Genomic DNA, 15656 nt, shown 5'->3' with positions numbered 1-15656 from the left:
AAGTCGGCCGCGACTTGAATTCAGCCGCACGTATGACCGGCTGCGGGCGTGGCTGAGAGCTGGTGATCCCTGCCGGGCGTGGTTCTGAAGGCGACTATTGCCTCCTGTGTGGCCTCACAAATGCCCCTAATGCAAGGCGAAAACACGCCTCGCTTCGCCACACCCATGGCCGTTGTCCCTCCCGAAGGGGTCGCCCGTCAGCCTTTCCCGCCCACGGTCCGCCTGATGCAGGACCTCAATCGATCGCACAGTCCTCGACGCTCTTCTCAAGTCCTTGGCCTGAAGTCCTCGATCCTACCGCAGGTAGGCATACGCTCAGCGATCGCATTGGCAGGTCCGTCATCATGAGCCAGTATACTCTGCCTCATAGACAGCAGCAACAGCAACCGCAACCGCAACAGCAGCGGCAGACGCATGCCCCGTCGCGACCGCTAGGCCTAGTTCTTGGAGTGCGCCGTTTCGGGCGCAACGACTTTGAGCGCTTCGACCAGGAGGCCGCGCGTGGATCGCATCTTTGCGTCGGCTCAACCACCATCGGCAAGGTCGACATCGACTGCAAGTACCAATGGAAGAAGGCGAAATGGGGCGTCCTGGGCGTCGAGAAGCGGCCCGCGGGCGTCGTCTACATGGACATTACCTTTAAGCAGCCGCACGGGTGGTGGCTCCAGAACGCGAGCGTCTTCGTCACCGTGAGCGAGGACAAGTCGTCGTATGCGCTCGTCGCGCGGCGCAAAGAGCGCGCAGAGCAGGCAGACCTCGCCTCCGACTACGCGGTGCAGATTACAGACTACTTTGGTCCGAGGTTCCTTACGGGGACCAAGACGGTGCGCAGCGAGAGTCGGCGCATGAAGTTTACGCCCACGATGGGCGGCCCGGGCGTGGAGGTAGGGGGCATGGGCTATGAGTCGATCAGCTCGCACGAGAAAGTCGGCCGATGGGTGTTCAAGGGTAACGTCGGCAAGCCAAAAGGCCGAGACGGACTGCGGACGCTGCATTGGGAGCTGACCGAGAACTGCCTCGACCCGGATCAGGCGCACAGCCAAGAGTTCCGTACGGCGTTCGCATTCGAGCACAGTCGGCGACCGGTATACCTGCGAGTCGAGATGGAGGGCCGGCTGCTCAGCAAGGGGCAGCAGCTGAAGCACGGCATGAAGCGCTTCTCATCGCACGGGCTCGGCCGAAAAGACGATTCGACACTCATGCACATCGACTTTGGTAGAGACTTTATGTTCGAGAGGAGCCTCGATGCGATCGCGCAGGGGTTGGACATGACGATGCAGATGGAGAACCTACAAAAGGCACCGGTCGAGACGCCTGACCCGACGCCAGCCAAATTCACCGCCGACACGAAAACATCGGGGCTGGGACCTGGCATTGGGTCTGGCAGACTGGGTGTCATTGAGGAGCGGCACGAGCCGCCGCAGCAAACGAGCTACCACACCACGAAGCAACAGGACGCGCTGCTACGACTTCTCACACAAACAACGGAGGACCGTCGGCCGATAAGCCAAGCTCCGCGGGCGACGATAAAGATCGAAGAGATGGAAGAGACTCTGGTGGTGCTCGAGAGCAGCCGTGAGGCCGAGGGTCCAGACACAGAGTCAGTGGACACGGAAGAATTGGCACCAGTCGCCACCAACAACACCCCCGCACGATACCAAAGCGCAGACGAGGCGTTGCTAGAGATGCTCAAGATCCCCGCGATACTGTATATCCTGCGGGTGTTTGTCATGATCACGAGCGCATTCAGCAAGCTTCCGCAAAGTGGCGGTGGCGGCAGACAGCCAACACCAAACAATACCAGGAGGGTCAAGCCGCAGGCGGCAGCAAATGGACGCTACGTGACGATCGGCGGCGGCGGCGGCGGCAAAATGTTCGACGCCGACGGCCCGTTTCGACTTGACGGCGCAAGGGTCGAGGGGACGCTGCCGGGGCTGTCGAAGAGGTTGGTGAGCTCTCAGGCGGCTGAGAGGCAAGCGAACGGATTCTTGCAGCGAGGACAGCAGACGCGGATACGAAGCTGGTGAGGGTGGCACGGTGTCGCGGCATCGAGAAGGGATTGCTTGGTGTGTTGTATGAAGTAATACTTATACCCCCGACGGAGCGACAGGCAGATGTTGGCGCGTGCTCTGTACTCTGTTGTATGACACCCCCGTCGTTACGGTTTGTGTCTGGCACGAAATTCGAACATTACCATTGATAAGGGGGAGTTGGCATTGAAGCCGACTTCAACAGACATAATTGATAGCCAACGTAGATATACTCCTATCGCATTATACCTGTCCTCTGTAAGTATTGCGCGACGGGAGATCCCGACCCGCCTGTATGACAGGGACTGGAGGGCATGGGAGGAACGAGAGGCAAGAAAGGCCAAAACTGCGAACGGTTGGAGCGGTTTAAAAGCCATTAGCCATAGGCGGCACATGACATGGTCGCAGTCTATTCAAATCGTCTGGCTGGCTCGGCCAATCTTGCCCCGTGAATATTATGCCATGATGCTTGGAAACCGCTGACATGGGCTTGGCTGACGCTCCAAGGCTCCCGCGCTCCCAAGCAACCTGTTTGACAGGTCCAGTCAGTGGAGTTGAGCCGCCCACATGGCGGAGGGGCAGGGGAGGGGGAACTTGTATTCAGCCGCAACGCCACCCAGAGTCGGGGTACCGCTGCTGAGGATCCGTGGAGATGCGCAGCTCGGGACTCGGCTCGGTGGCCGACAAAGTCCCCACAGCATTCTTTGCCCTTGAAACCATTGTGCAGATAATCGACCATGTGGAAATTCTCAAGGTATCTGCGGCGAGCACATTCTCTCTCCGGAGCCCACCATATGCACCGAGGCAGACACTCGTCACAAAGGGGCGCCCGCATCCGTGGATGGCCGGCAGCGTGTTAGTTGCTTGCAACATGAAGCGTGCGTGCAACCACCACAGGGGCTGAAAGTTACACCCTTTGCCCGCCCAGCTCGATTGAGACGACGAAACATTATTGTATCCGAGTTAACGCGCTCATAGCTGAGACGAGTGCTTCGAGCATATTACAGAGAGTAACCCGGTATAAGGATAGGAACGAACCTAGTTGCAGAGCTGTGGCTTACAGGCACTGACATTACATGACGCCTCAAATTTCACATATCACAACGCCTACTCTGGCGCAGTCCAGAGCGCGAACTCTATTTGCGCCGCTTGGCTGGAGATTTCTCGAGGCTGCTTTGTCACACTCAGGCATCGAGGCCCTTTATATCATCATGGTTGCGAACTCTACGAATCGATGTCCAGAGCGTGCACAGCTCCAAGGACAAAAGAGAAAGAATAGAATCAACTCGTCTCGACTGGACCGTCCTCCTTTGCTCGAGAGCCCTGACTAGCTCCCCGATGCACCCTCTCGGAGAACCACCACCAGGAACGGACCTCAGTGCGAATAGACACGCGCTGATTGTCGCGCTTTTGGCGTCAAGTTGGGCGTTGGCTGTCATTGTCACTGTTCTCCGTGTCATATGCCGAAGACTCACCAGGAACAGACTATGGTTGGACGACTGGCTGATTCTCATTTCGCTGGTAATTACCGCTTCCCTCGTTCTAAATGGCCAATTCTTCGTTAGACATGAAGCTGATGGAAAGAGTAGGTCTGGTCGGCAATGTACATGTTCCTGCACACTGTCTGGTGTAAGTATCCATGAGTCCGTTTTGGCTCATAAATAGACCAGGCTAAGTTCGAACACAGTAGGTCTCCATGGGTTTGGCAAGCATATTTGGGCCGCTCCGCCTGAAGCCAGGAAAGTTTACGCGCAAGGTTCATTTCTTTCCGGCATTGCCTTTATCCTTGCCTTAGTCTTCATCAAACTATCTGTACTTGCCCTATTTTGGCGTCTTTTCAGCGTCCAGGATTCGATTCAGGCTATACTTTGGATCTTGTTTGGTGTTGTTTACGCTTGGGGATTCGCAGGTGTAAGTTTCCATGCTCAAAACTTGATCTTGGGAGGGAGTCAGCATGCTCACTTCTACTGCAGCTGCTAGTGGTTATCTTCCAATGTCTACCGACACGCTCCATTTGGGAAAGGTTTGATCCAGTCAATCCAATGCCTCCGACCGACTACTCGTGTGGCGTTGATCTGTTCAAGTTCTACTTCGGTTATGCCGTTGTTAATACCTCGACTGATATTGTCATTGTCCTTACTCCCTTCCCATATATTTGGAAGCTTCATCTCCCAAGGGCCCAGAAGGCGGCTGTAATGGCCATCTTTGCCCTCGGCACTCTGTGAGTTAGCACAAATTTTGAAATTATCGAAAATCACCTACCCATGGCCTGACCAGACTATTAGGGAGGTAATAATATCAGGCGTACGGATTGTGTTCTTGGTCACCCTCGATCGCTCGTACGTGGACGTGACTTGGGACCTGGCTATTCCGGCTGTGATGACCGGCATCGAGGTTACCTTGGGCACAGTATGCGGTATGTCAGCGACCTCGACCCTATCGACAGGGAAACACTCATACGTTGGTTAGCTTCTCTTCCGACTTTGAGACCCCTCCTGAACTTGATCATGTACGGTAGTGTCCACACAAGGTATGTAATTGATTAATTAATCCGAATTGTGCCAAGATTCAAATCATTCGCTCCATCCGGCCTAGGATCCAATAATTAATGGCGTCGAGCAGCTGTGCCAATTCGTCGGCGGCGAAGGCGGGACGGGGAAGTCGCACGTCATCGCAGTGCTGATGGGCCCGTTCGCCGCAAGAGGGACCTCGAACCGCCTTCTCATGACGGCGACGTCTGGGATGGCCGCGGCACGGACCAGCGGCATCACGATACGCTCCGCCTACGGCTTCACCAAAGACCACGGGAGTTCGCGGACAAACGCGTCGAAAGACGTCGGTAGGCTAAGCCTGCCCAATCAGGCGGAGCAGCGGTTCGTGAACGGCCAGACCCGGGTGGACTGGCAGGAAAAGGACGTCCTCGTCATCGACGAGGTAAGCATACTTGGGGCACGGACGCTGCACGCGGTCATCGAGCAGCTTTGCCGGCTCCGCGGCTCACAGCGAGACCTCGGCAGTATCCCAATCGTCCTCTTTTGCGGCGGCCTCCACCAATTCCGACCGGTACAGGAACGGCCGATCCTGCTGCGCAGCGCGGCTGTCTCATGGGACATAGACAACTCGTTCAAGGCCGGGCAACGACACCGACACGACAAGGCGCACGTGCTGTGGAGGCGATTCGCAACGATCATCATGCCTAAAGAGCATATGCGTGCCGCAGGAAACCCGGAGCTGCAAAGGCTACTGAAGCGAATCCGACGAGGCGAACAAGACGGCACGGACCTGGCTCTGCCCAACTCAAGGTGCTACCAAGAGTCAGTTTGGCAGGCAGTCCGGCAGGCAGTCTAGCAGTCAGTTTGGCAGTCAGTTTGGCAGTCAGTTTGGCAGTCAGTGTGGCAGGCAGTCCAGCAGTTCAATGTTGGCAGTTTGTTTGGCAGTCAATCCAGCAGTCAATCCAGCAGGTTTTGGAGCCGGGCCTATACTGTGATTGGCTCACAGCACGGAGCTGACATTGGCAGGGGCCAGAAGCGACCGGACAGGTGAGGCGTGTTGGCGCAAAGCCCCGAAACCCGTCCGTCCATGGTTCAACCCCCAGGCCGCAGCGCGGCAACGCGTTCGCCGGAACGAGCATGTGCAAGCGGCCGATGTCCGTTTGTGTGTGTACCTAGTTCGGCGTGCGTTGTGTATGTACGTGTATGTGCGTGTATGCACGCCGACGTCAGAAAGGTGTGCGTGTGCAGTCTGGTTGCACAGCAGTCTGGGAGCAGAGCCCGACATGGCCGGGAGGGACCGCTGATTCAGGATGTCCGCACGTCGTGTCCAACGTCGTGATAGCGTCTGTCACCTCGGTCTGGATGGCCATGCAAGGGCCGGCTCCTAGCACAGTCCAGTCCGTTCCTGCAGAGCGAGCGATGGCTATGTGATCCATGCCCGTGGTGTCTCTGGCAGGACGATCATCAGCCCGACCCCTAACGGGTATCAGCGGCATCCACCTCGATACAGGACGTTAGTTACCGGCCCCATTGCTCCGTGCGATGCCAGCAGCAACAGCGCGAACTGACGTTTGTGGTGACCAAACCAGGGGAAAGTGCGGGAAAAGTGCCGCGATGCCAATGTGGCCCAACAGCCTGTTGTCGTCATAGACTTGACTCTTCCCCCGGTCGGCTCCGCAATCTGCATGTCAAAGCTGTCCATGCTGTCTTCTTCCCCCAGCACGACCGACCGGGAACAAGGTTTCGCTGACGGACCCCCCTGGCAAAAGCCGCATCGTGCAAACCCAAAGCTTCGTTGGCTGCGGCGCATTCACGGTCGGCACATCGGTGGTCAGCAAAGAGGTACACTATTGAGAAGAAGCACATAACCCTTGCAAGCTCGCTGCCCGCCGCGCCCTTGACAAATCCGACTATCCGTCTGCCCGTCGCCCGGCGCCGCCGCAAGGACCCTCGCCGACGAACCGAACGTCTCCCCCTTCGACGTCCCGGCATCCCGGGCGGCGGGGTTGAAGAGGAGGAGAACCGGGATGCCGCCTCTTCGGCAATCCACACGCGTTGTACTCCGTAATTCACTGCTACTTTTGCTCCACAGGCGGCGTGTCTCTTGTCCCGCGTGGGCCCAGAGACCCCCCCAATATATCGCCCGCCGTGGCATTGGCATGGCCAACCACACAATGCGACTCGGGCACTCGTCTCGTCGCCATGCCGCAGTTGAGTTTAGCTGCGTGATTCCAAAAGAAGACCGAGTGTTGCGTTGCATTGCGCGCGCACCCCCGCTCCCGCAGCGGGCAGACGAAGTCTCCGAAGTGAGTGTGGTGTGTGTGTCCCTGGCAGGAGAGCGCGGCATCGCAAGGCACACGTCGTGGTGCCTGGCGGAGATTATCAAGCACGCCCTTGGGGGCGCTCTCTTCACACATTGCGCCCGTTTCATCCGTGAACCTGATGGACAGAATACAGCTGAACGCTAGAGTGAGAAGTGATTCCATCTCAATGCCGGACATGCCGCGGCCAGGCGCCGCCTGAACCGGCAATTCAGCACTCAAACGCCGCCGCATCTATCATGCCGCGCGCGCTCCAGTCATGACTTGCATCATCACGACGTGGATGCCCGCCGCCGCCCCGCCATCTAGAGTGGCTCCCACCCCATCGCTCCAGTCCCCCGGCTAGGCCAGCAGGTTCGCTCAGTTGACGCACAGCCATTCAACGCCGGGGGCTTGTGTGGATGGTCAGCCCACTCGGCCCTGGGGAGCAGGAGAGCTCGCTCGCGGCAGAAAGGGTGCTTGGCCCTGCGCACGTTTTGCGACGCCAGCGTGTGCCTGGGCTGCTGCGGAGGCGTTTCTCCAACGATGGAACCCATGCTGGCTGCAGGCTGTGGCGGATCGGGGCGCCACGGGATGCGATCACTGATCCGTGGAGAGGCTGCTGCTGCCCCCCCATTGCCATCCCATGCCATCCATCTCGCCAGCGTGCGGCCCGGCTCTGCCGTCTTCTGTTACTATTCCCCTTCCCACATGTTAACCTTGGACATTTATCCCATCTTCCGGCAGTCAGAATTTAAGAACCCCATCTTAAACGTGTCTCTCTGTTCCTGGAAGTCTGTCTTTGGTAGTACATAGTAGCACGGCTCCCCCCCACACACGCTCAACGTTTCCCTCGACCGCGAAGAAGCGCGCTTACATCCAAGGACCACCCGCGCAACGCATCATCGCCCGCTCGTCAGTATGCCTGCCGTCAAGGAGCAGGTCCTCAGCCGCGTGCCCGTCATCGGCAGCAAGCTCGCCGGCTATGCTGCTGCCGCGCACACCCAGCAGAGCGAGCCGACGGGCCGCAAGGCGGCGGGCCTCGACATCATCGACATACGCCGCGACAAGGTCGAGATAAACCTCAAGGACGAGCTCGCCGCGCTCTTCAACCCGACCGATGGGACTGGCTCCCGGGCGCTGCCTACGCTATTGCTATACGACGCCAAGGGGCTGCAGCTATTTGAAGATGTACGTATTCTATGCATGCCGATGCTTTCTCTGTCTCTACCGTGCCCATGGCCCATCCCCCCCACCCTCGGGAAAGTGAGAGCATTGAGTAAGAAGCTCTCCATCCCCTCCCCTTCCTTGGAACAATCTGCAAAAAAGAACAAGAAAAAAACATGAGAAATATTCTTTGAATGGGCGGTCCAACTCATGCCTCGGATTGATGTCCGATCCAGATCACATATCTGGACGAGTACTACCTCACCAACTACGAAATCGAGCTGCTCAAGCGGTCGTCGGCCGAGCTCGCGAGCAAGATCCCGGCGGGGTCCATGGTGATTGAACTGGGGAGCGGGTTCGTCCTTTATTTCAACCCGGCTTGTGTGGCTGCGTCCCCTTGCCGTAGGCCCTTTGCTGTACGTGAAGAAGGCTGACCATTGCGTTTCCTCTGCGACGCGGCACAGCAACCTGCGCAAGGTGTGCCTCCTCCTGCAGGCGTTTGAGGACCAGGCCAAGCCTATCGACTATTACGCCCTCGACCTGTCGCAGAAGGAGCTCGAGCGCACCCTCGCACACGTGCCGGCTTTTCAGCACGTCTCCTGCCACGGCCTGCTGGGCACGTACGACGACGGCAAGGAGTGGCTGAAGCAGCAGGAGCTGCTGCGCCGCCCCAAGTGCATCCTCCATCTGGGATCGAGTATCGGTATGTTTTATCTCATCACCTATATGGATCTGTAGAATCTTGTTCAAGGGCCTGACAGACGATGTAGGAAACTTCAACCGTGAAGATGGCGCCGAGTTTCTGCAGGACTTTGCGGACCTGCTGCAGTCTGAAAATGACTACATGGTTGTCGGGCTCGACTCGTGCGGCGACCCAGACAAGATCTAGTAAGTTCACGCTGCATAGCGATGTGCCAGTGACTTTGCTAAGACCGTATTATAGCCGCGCATATAATGGTGTGTTGCAACCCCCGTGATTGACCCGAGCTCTCATTTACACAGACTGCACGCAGACAGCAAAGGCATTACACACCAGTAAGAGCACTACAACCCACCCCTATCCCCGTGATCCTATCATCCACAGCACTTACAATACTTCAGGTTCATCCTCAACGGCCTCGCACACGCCAATGAGATATACGGCGAACAGGTATTCGACGTCGACGAGTGGACCGTCATTGGCGAGTACGTCTACGACGACCAGGGCGGCCGCCACCAGGCCTTTGTTGCTCCCGTCCGCGAGACCACCGTCCTCGGCTCCGTCGTCAAGGCCCGCGAGCGGGTCAAGATCGAGCAAAGCCTCAAGTACTCCAAGTTTGGTGCGGACACGCTCTGGAAGGCGGCCGGCCTCGTCGAGGAGGCTGTGTGGACGCGCAACGGCGAGTATGGTGAGTACTTAACCTACAAGACGTTTTCACCATCATGGATAAGCGAGAGAGGTGTCTGGAGAGCTGACAGGTGAGAACCGCAACAGGCCTCCACATGCTGAAGCGAGCAAAGCTCCCCTTCAGCCGCGTGCCCAGCATCTACGCCGCCGGGCCCCTCCCCTCCATGCAGGACTGGGAGGCCCTGTGGGAGGCCTGGGACGTCGTCACGCGGGGCATGCTCCCCGAGCAGGAGCTCAACGAGAAGCCCATCAAGCTGCGCAACGCCTGCATCTTCTACCTGGGCCACATCCCGACCTTCCTCGACATCCAGCTGGCCAAGACGACGGGCGAGCCGCACACCGAGCCCGCCAGCTTCGTCTCCATCTTCGAGCGCGGCATCGACCCGGACGTCGACAACCCGGAGAAGTGCCACGACCACTCCGCCATCCCGGACGAGTGGCCGCCCGCCGCGGAGATTATTGCGTATCAGGGCCGCGTGCGGGATCGCTTGCGTCGGTTGTATGCGCAGGGGCCGGATGCGATTCCTCGTGGGGTGGGACGCGGCGTGTGGGTGGGCTTTGAGCATGAGCTCATGCATATTGAGACGCTGCTGTATATGATGCTGCAGAGCGATCGCACGCTGCCGCCACCGCATGCGGCGACGCCCGACTTTGAGATGATGGCCAAGAAGGCGTTTGAGGCGCGTGTTGCCAATGAGTGGTTCGATGTGCCCGCGCAGACCATCACGATTGGCATGGACGACCCCGAGGATGGCACTGACACGTCTCGCTACTATGGCTGGTAAGCTTTCTCAACGGCCTTGCTCGTATCATGGACGATGTAAGACGCGGAATCTGACTGGATTATACTAGGGACAACGAGAAGCCCGCTCGAAAGGAGGCTGTCCATGCCTTCCAAGCCAAGGGTCGTCCCATCACCAACGAAGAGGTGCGCCCCTCGACCATTGCCCCCCCCCCCCCCCCCCCTTCTCTTTTACCCCTTTTGTCTCCCCCGTGATACTCACATCTTCGTCATCCAGTACGCAAAGTTCATGTACGACACCAACGTGTCCCAAATCCCCGCCTCCTGGTCCACCACCCCGCCGCCCACGCCGCCATCCCGCAACGGCGCCGATACCAACGGCAACGGCCACGGCGGGCACAACGGCAACGGCACGACCAACGGCGTCAACGGCGCCAACGGGCACGGCCGCTCGCCCTCGGCCGCCGGCGGCGGCAGCGGCATCCTCTCGGCGCTGCCGGAGGCCTTCCTGCGCGACAAGGCGGTGCGCACCGTGTACGGCCTCGTGCCGCTGCGTCTTGCGCTCGACTGGCCCGTCTTTGCGTCGTACGACGAGCTCGCGCGCTGCGCGTCGTGGATGGGCGGCCGCGTGCCCACGTTTGAGGAGGCGCGCAGCATTTATGCGTATGTGGATGCGCAGAGGGAGGTGTCGACGCATAGCAAGCTGGCGAACAAGGTTCCTGCCGTGAATGGGTGAGTGTTGCGAGTGTGCTTCTTTTTGTTGGAACCCCTGAATCCTCTTAACGTCTTGGGGGAACCCCCTCTCCCTCCCCCTTTTAAGATCTGTTTAGGGGCCATCAGCAGTCCGGCCTTCACTCTTCCACCATCACTCTCTTTCATCACACGGCCAGGCAGAGCATTGTAAACAGCAAAAGCTAACTCTCCATCTCAGTCACCTCGTCAACGACGGCGTCGAGGAAACGCCCCCATCCCTATCCCCCGTCGACGACAGCTCCTCCGCACAGGAGCAGCTGTTCGTCGACCTCGCCCGCGCCGGCGCCAACGTCGGCTTCAAGCGCTGGCACCCCGTGCCCGTCACGCACTTGGGCGGGCGGCTCGCGGGCCAGGCCGGCATGGGCGGCGCCTGGGAGTGGACCAGCTCCCCGCTGCGCCGCCACGAGGGCTTCGCCCCCATGGCCCTCTACCCGGCCTACACGGCCGACTTCTTCGACGGCAAGCACAACGTCGTCCTGGGCGGCTCGTGGGCCACGCACCCGCGCATCGCCGGCAGGCGCAGCTTCGTCAACTGGTATCAGCGCAACTACCCCTATGCGTGGGTCGGCGCGCGGGTGGTGCGGGATGTGCAGTGAGAGGGCACGTCATGAGCGAGCACATGGCAATGGCACATGTGTTTGACTGTGTGGCGTGGCGTGGCGTGGCAGTCGTGAGTAACAAGGGGCTCTGGGTGCGTGAAACAACGACTAGGGATGCAGAGGTTGTAACAGGGGGGGGTTCTTCTGTTCGCGAGTCAACAGTCTGTGGCCTACTGCCCGACTGCCCATTCCTTTGAGCAAGCGCGCGACATATCCCGCTCACCAAATTGAAAGAATGCGAGCGCGGCTTTCGCTTCATGTGTCTATTGTGGACTGTTTTGGCCTCTGGGCTATTCTGTCTGTCATTCTCCATCCTGGTCACGCACAGTTTCGTGCGTAGCTCCCATGTTCCGGGAATCGAAACCTTTTACCCCCTGTCACATGTATCGATGCCGCCCCCCGAGTTCTAGGCGTAATCACTCAATGAGTAGCCACAGGAAAGTAAGCTGGCTTCAGACCCTTTGTTGGTCAGGATGCCGGGTATCTTTTTAGCCCTACGTTGCAAGTCTGATAACCCGAGGCTAGAGGCCACATAATGACGTGAAGGAGGGCGCTGCCGCTCGGTCAGTAAAGTGTCGACTACTTGCGCTCTTCATCCGTTCAGACTGCCGTAGATGTCGAGGAGCTGCTCAAAGACGTAGCCGGGCAGCTGGACACCATTTTCCGTCACCAGGTTGGAGATGAGCTCGGGCGGCTGCAGCCAGTCAGCAAAGTCCTATGGAGCATAACATAGTCAACAGGATCCAGCCTACCGTATAATCGACAGCGTCCGCCGGCTGCTTGCTGGCAGCGTCGGTGCTAAAGTCGAGCACCTCTTGCGTGAAGCCAATGTCCCGCTGGTCCAGGGGGAACTTGCGCACAAACTTGTGCGTCTCGACGGCGACGTAAAAGGGAATCTTGGCCTTGGACGCCAGCTGGGCGATCTGGTAGGTGCCGATGCGGGAGATGATGCCGCCGTTCTGGGTGACGGCCTCGGCGCCGACAAAGACCATGTGCACCTGGCGCAGCAGGCCCATGACGTGGGCGACGGCGGCCTCGGGGATCTCGGCGACGGGGATGCCCATGCCGCGCAGCTGCTTGACGACGACGTCGCTCTCCTCGGGGCGTGTCTCGTCGCGCACATAGACGACGCGGAACTTTGCGTTGAGTGCCTTGGAGGCGCGCTCGAGGACACCCGTGACGGAGCGGGAGGCGCCGTGGGTGAGGACGCACTTGCCCTCGCCGACGAAGCGCCAGCCGGCCTCTGCGACGCCGTTGCGGGCGTCGATGGCGCGCTCGGCGAAGAGGCGGCCGTTGCGGAGCAGGTGCTGGCGGACGGCGTCGAAGCTCCCGTCCTGCTGCTTAAGCGAGGAGACGAGATACTGCAGGAAGAGGTCGGTGCCGGCGGTGAGGGGCACGGGGTTGGCGACCGAGGCCTTGAGGCGGTCCGAGTGCATCTTGACGGTGTCGAGGGTTTCGTAGACGGTGGTGGAGGGCACTGAGTTGAGGAGGACGATGAGGGACTCGATGGCGGCGACGGGTTTGGTCAGGTCTGGGTCGGAGGCGAGCAGATCGCGGTATGTCTTGACGATGCTGAAGCGGGCCTTGGTTAGATGGGAGTCGTTTCGGCAGGGCGGTGGCTTGAGGGACGTACTCGAAGTTGGACGACGAGACGGAGTGTCGTCGGATCGGGAGGTCGCCCGAGGGCGCCGCATGGACGGCCGCTAGACAGAGGACTTGGGTCAGCAAGCAGGCTCAGAGTCGGGTTACAGGAGAGTAGGGGCTTTTTCTCACCATCGGCCGGGTCGGCAGAAGCCATTGTCGGTTGCGGTGCGTCTTGTGCGTGCACTGCGATGGGATGAGGTCGACGACGAGACGATGTCCAAGGCTAGCCAGCCTGCTGTACGGCCACGGCGGAATTTTGGAGGTGAGTCAGTGGAGGCTGTTTGCTGGGCGCGAATCGGCAGAGGTGCCCGCCGAGGGCCAGCCCATGGAGGGGCAGCCAACCTGGAACTGACTGGCCACCTCGCATAGGTATGTTGGGTCCAGCTTGCCCCGCCATCCACGGGGCGCCGTCTGGCAGTGTCAGTCAGTGGACACCCTTTGAGAGTAGGTACTGTGCCGTTGAAGCTTCAGAGCTGATGGGGGCAACTGCCCAGGTGAGGTGCAGTGCCTGCCGTCTCCACCGCTGACGGGTGAGCCAGGGCACTTTTAGGTGCAACGGGAGCTTCAGGGTCGTCCATGCTCTTGGGCACCACAAAGGAAGTGGCCCTTGATGTCCCATGTACAGAACAAAGGAATCTTAATTCTTCACACCTAGAGGGTCTCCTCCACCGGAAGCGCATATGATCCCAGTTATCCTCGTCTGTACACTTGTCAACGAGCGGGCACGCAGTCAAACGTCAGCCGTCGCGGGGCTCGTCTTGACAGCCCTGGGACATGCAATAGCCCCTCCGTCGACCACCACCGCCAGCACCCACGGGACAGCAACCCCTCCATCCCTACACAGGCCGGACCCTGGACTCGTCCCACACCAGCACCAAGCTAACCACCACGAATACGACCTCCCTCCCCATCCCGTCCGTCCGCCCCGTCACGGCGGGCTGCCCCGGAGCACACACTCGACGACGATCGTTGACCGCCTGCGCGTAATCTTCCCCCGTCCTTCTCTCTTTCTCTCTCTCTCTTCATCCATCTCTACATCTCCACCACCCGTCGTCGTCGCGTCTGATACCTCGCCCGCCCGCCCGCACGCAATGGACCTCGTCGACCCGGCCACCGGCCGCCCCCTCCCCAGCGACGCCATCCAGCGCGTCCTCTTCGTCGCCAACACCGTCCACGTATACAACATCCCCCCGCTCACCTCCATGCGCGGCCACAGCGCGACCGCCTGGACCGCCGACCCAGCGCGCCACATCTTCACTGCGCGCCTGCGCGTCATCGAGACCTCCTCTTCCTCCTCCTCCTTCGAGCCGCTATCCACTTCCTCTTCGCCAACACCATCATCATCATCAGGCTCGCCCTCGTCGCACCTTAAAGTCGACCTCGTCCTCGAAGACACCTCCTCGCCCTCCACGCCGCAGCTCTTCGCCGCCGCGCCCTACACGCACCCCTCCGCCGTCGAGCCCGTCGTCGACAGCAGCCGCTTCTTCGCCATCACCGTGCGCGACGACCAGGGCCGCAAGGCCGTCCTCGGCATTGGCTTCGAGGACCGCTCCGATGCGTTTGATCTGGCTGTTGCGCTGCAGGAGGCGCGGCGCGGGCTGGGCCTCGACGCCGATGCGCAAAAGGGCGGACAGCGCGGCGCTGGTGTCGGCGCCGACGCGGCCGGCGAGGGCAAGGACAAGGAGCCTGTCAAGGACTACAGCCTCAAGGAGGGCGAGACCATCACCGTCAACCTCGGCTCCAAGTTTGGGCGGAGGCGGCCGCAGCAGCAGGAGCAGCAGCAAGCCGAGTCGGCGTCCCTCCAGTCTTTTGCGCTGGCACCTCCTCCGTCATCATCATCCTCGGCACAGACGGGCGATGCGGCCGCGGGCGGCTTCGCACTGCCCCCTCCTCCGACCGCCGAAGACGTCAAGCGCAAGAGGAGGTCGCTGCGCGACCTTGGCTTCGACGATGGCCAGTTTGGAGAGTTTGCATAAGCAAGTCGAGCCACTGCATCAGCGTCCCTACGGCACCACGTTCCGCAAAAGTTCAAGCGCTCCGTTGAAGACAGCGATGATTTCATTAAGTGGCATCTCAGAGGTGTGACGTGACGAGACCGAACAAGAATCCGAAGCCGACCTCCGTACATAGCAAGGTATATCAGACTTCATACAGTACGCATAAGCCAGGTTCCGCCAAGTTGAGATTCTGACACATGGACCCCTCAACCTGGCCACAGTGACGATAGGTTGGGCAAGCTCGGCCGCCTCTCTAGCAGCTTTTCAAAGTCTTCGTACAGCGATGGCATTCGTCTGGGAACCGGCCTCAACCGCCCGTCATCGTCTGGTGTCACCGCAAACTCGTATTTCAGCCCATGATTGCAGTCAAACCCGGCGCGGCCCCCGCCCGCGGCATGCGAGTCGGTACCGCCGTCCCTCGAAGAAGTGGTCGTCCGTACTGTCGGATTCCCCTTCGTCGCCATCAATGTGTCCACTGGATGAAGTGCAGCATTCATCATCGACTCGTCACTCTCGCGTGGGTCGGTGTCGTTGACGTTGGGCAC

General features: G+C 59.8%; 5 protein-coding genes across 5 annotated transcripts; 4 read left to right on the top strand and 1 right to left on the bottom strand.

Annotated features, from left to right (window-relative positions):
• Positions 1–344: 344 nt before the first annotated feature.
• On the top strand, positions 345–2027 carry PLICBS_000471 (uncharacterized protein; the record flags this gene model as incomplete). The annotated part of the gene is made up of 1 exon (XM_018318529.2): positions 345–2027. The coding sequence occupies one exon, from the start codon at positions 345–347 to the stop codon at positions 2025–2027; it is 1683 nt and encodes a 560-aa protein (XP_018184054.2).
• A 2045-nt stretch (positions 2028–4072) lies between these two features.
• On the top strand, positions 4073–5573 carry PLICBS_000470 (uncharacterized protein; the record flags this gene model as incomplete). Its single annotated transcript, XM_018318530.2, has 4 exons — positions 4073–4251; positions 4316–4439; positions 4653–5344; positions 5549–5573. 4 exons carry the CDS (start codon positions 4073–4075, stop codon positions 5571–5573), a joined length of 1020 nt encoding a protein of 339 aa, XP_018184055.2.
• A 2170-nt stretch (positions 5574–7743) lies between these two features.
• On the top strand, positions 7744–11467 carry PLICBS_000469 (ergothioneine biosynthesis protein 1; the record flags this gene model as incomplete). The annotated part of the gene is made up of 11 exons (XM_018318531.2): positions 7744–8013; positions 8226–8344; positions 8454–8692; positions 8760–8877; positions 8933–8946; positions 9003–9024; positions 9091–9377; positions 9464–10157; positions 10229–10304; positions 10396–10850; positions 11050–11467. 11 exons carry the CDS (start codon positions 7744–7746, stop codon positions 11465–11467), a joined length of 2712 nt encoding a protein of 903 aa, XP_018184056.2.
• A 595-nt stretch (positions 11468–12062) lies between these two features.
• Positions 12063–13268, bottom strand: PLICBS_000468 (translation initiation factor eIF-2B subunit alpha; the record flags this gene model as incomplete). Its single annotated transcript, XM_018318532.1, has 4 exons — positions 12063–12164; positions 12223–13042; positions 13104–13173; positions 13244–13268. The coding sequence occupies 4 exons, from the start codon at positions 13266–13268 to the stop codon at positions 12063–12065; spliced, it is 1017 nt and encodes a 338-aa protein (XP_018184057.1).
• A 937-nt stretch (positions 13269–14205) lies between these two features.
• PLICBS_000467 (uncharacterized protein) lies at positions 14206–15090 on the top strand (the record flags this gene model as incomplete). The annotated part of the gene is made up of 1 exon (XM_018318533.1): positions 14206–15090. The coding sequence occupies one exon, from the start codon at positions 14206–14208 to the stop codon at positions 15088–15090; it is 885 nt and encodes a 294-aa protein (XP_018184058.1).
• Positions 15091–15656: the final 566 nt, after the last annotated feature.

This window comes from Purpureocillium lilacinum, assembly GCF_023168085.1.
Source record: "Purpureocillium lilacinum CBS 284.36 DNA, scaffold_1, whole genome shotgun sequence".
NCBI classification, from domain to species: Eukaryota; Fungi; Ascomycota; class Sordariomycetes; order Hypocreales; family Ophiocordycipitaceae; genus Purpureocillium; species Purpureocillium lilacinum.
Note: the sequence above shows the minus strand (reverse complement) of the source record. Positions and strands in the feature narration are given on the sequence as shown.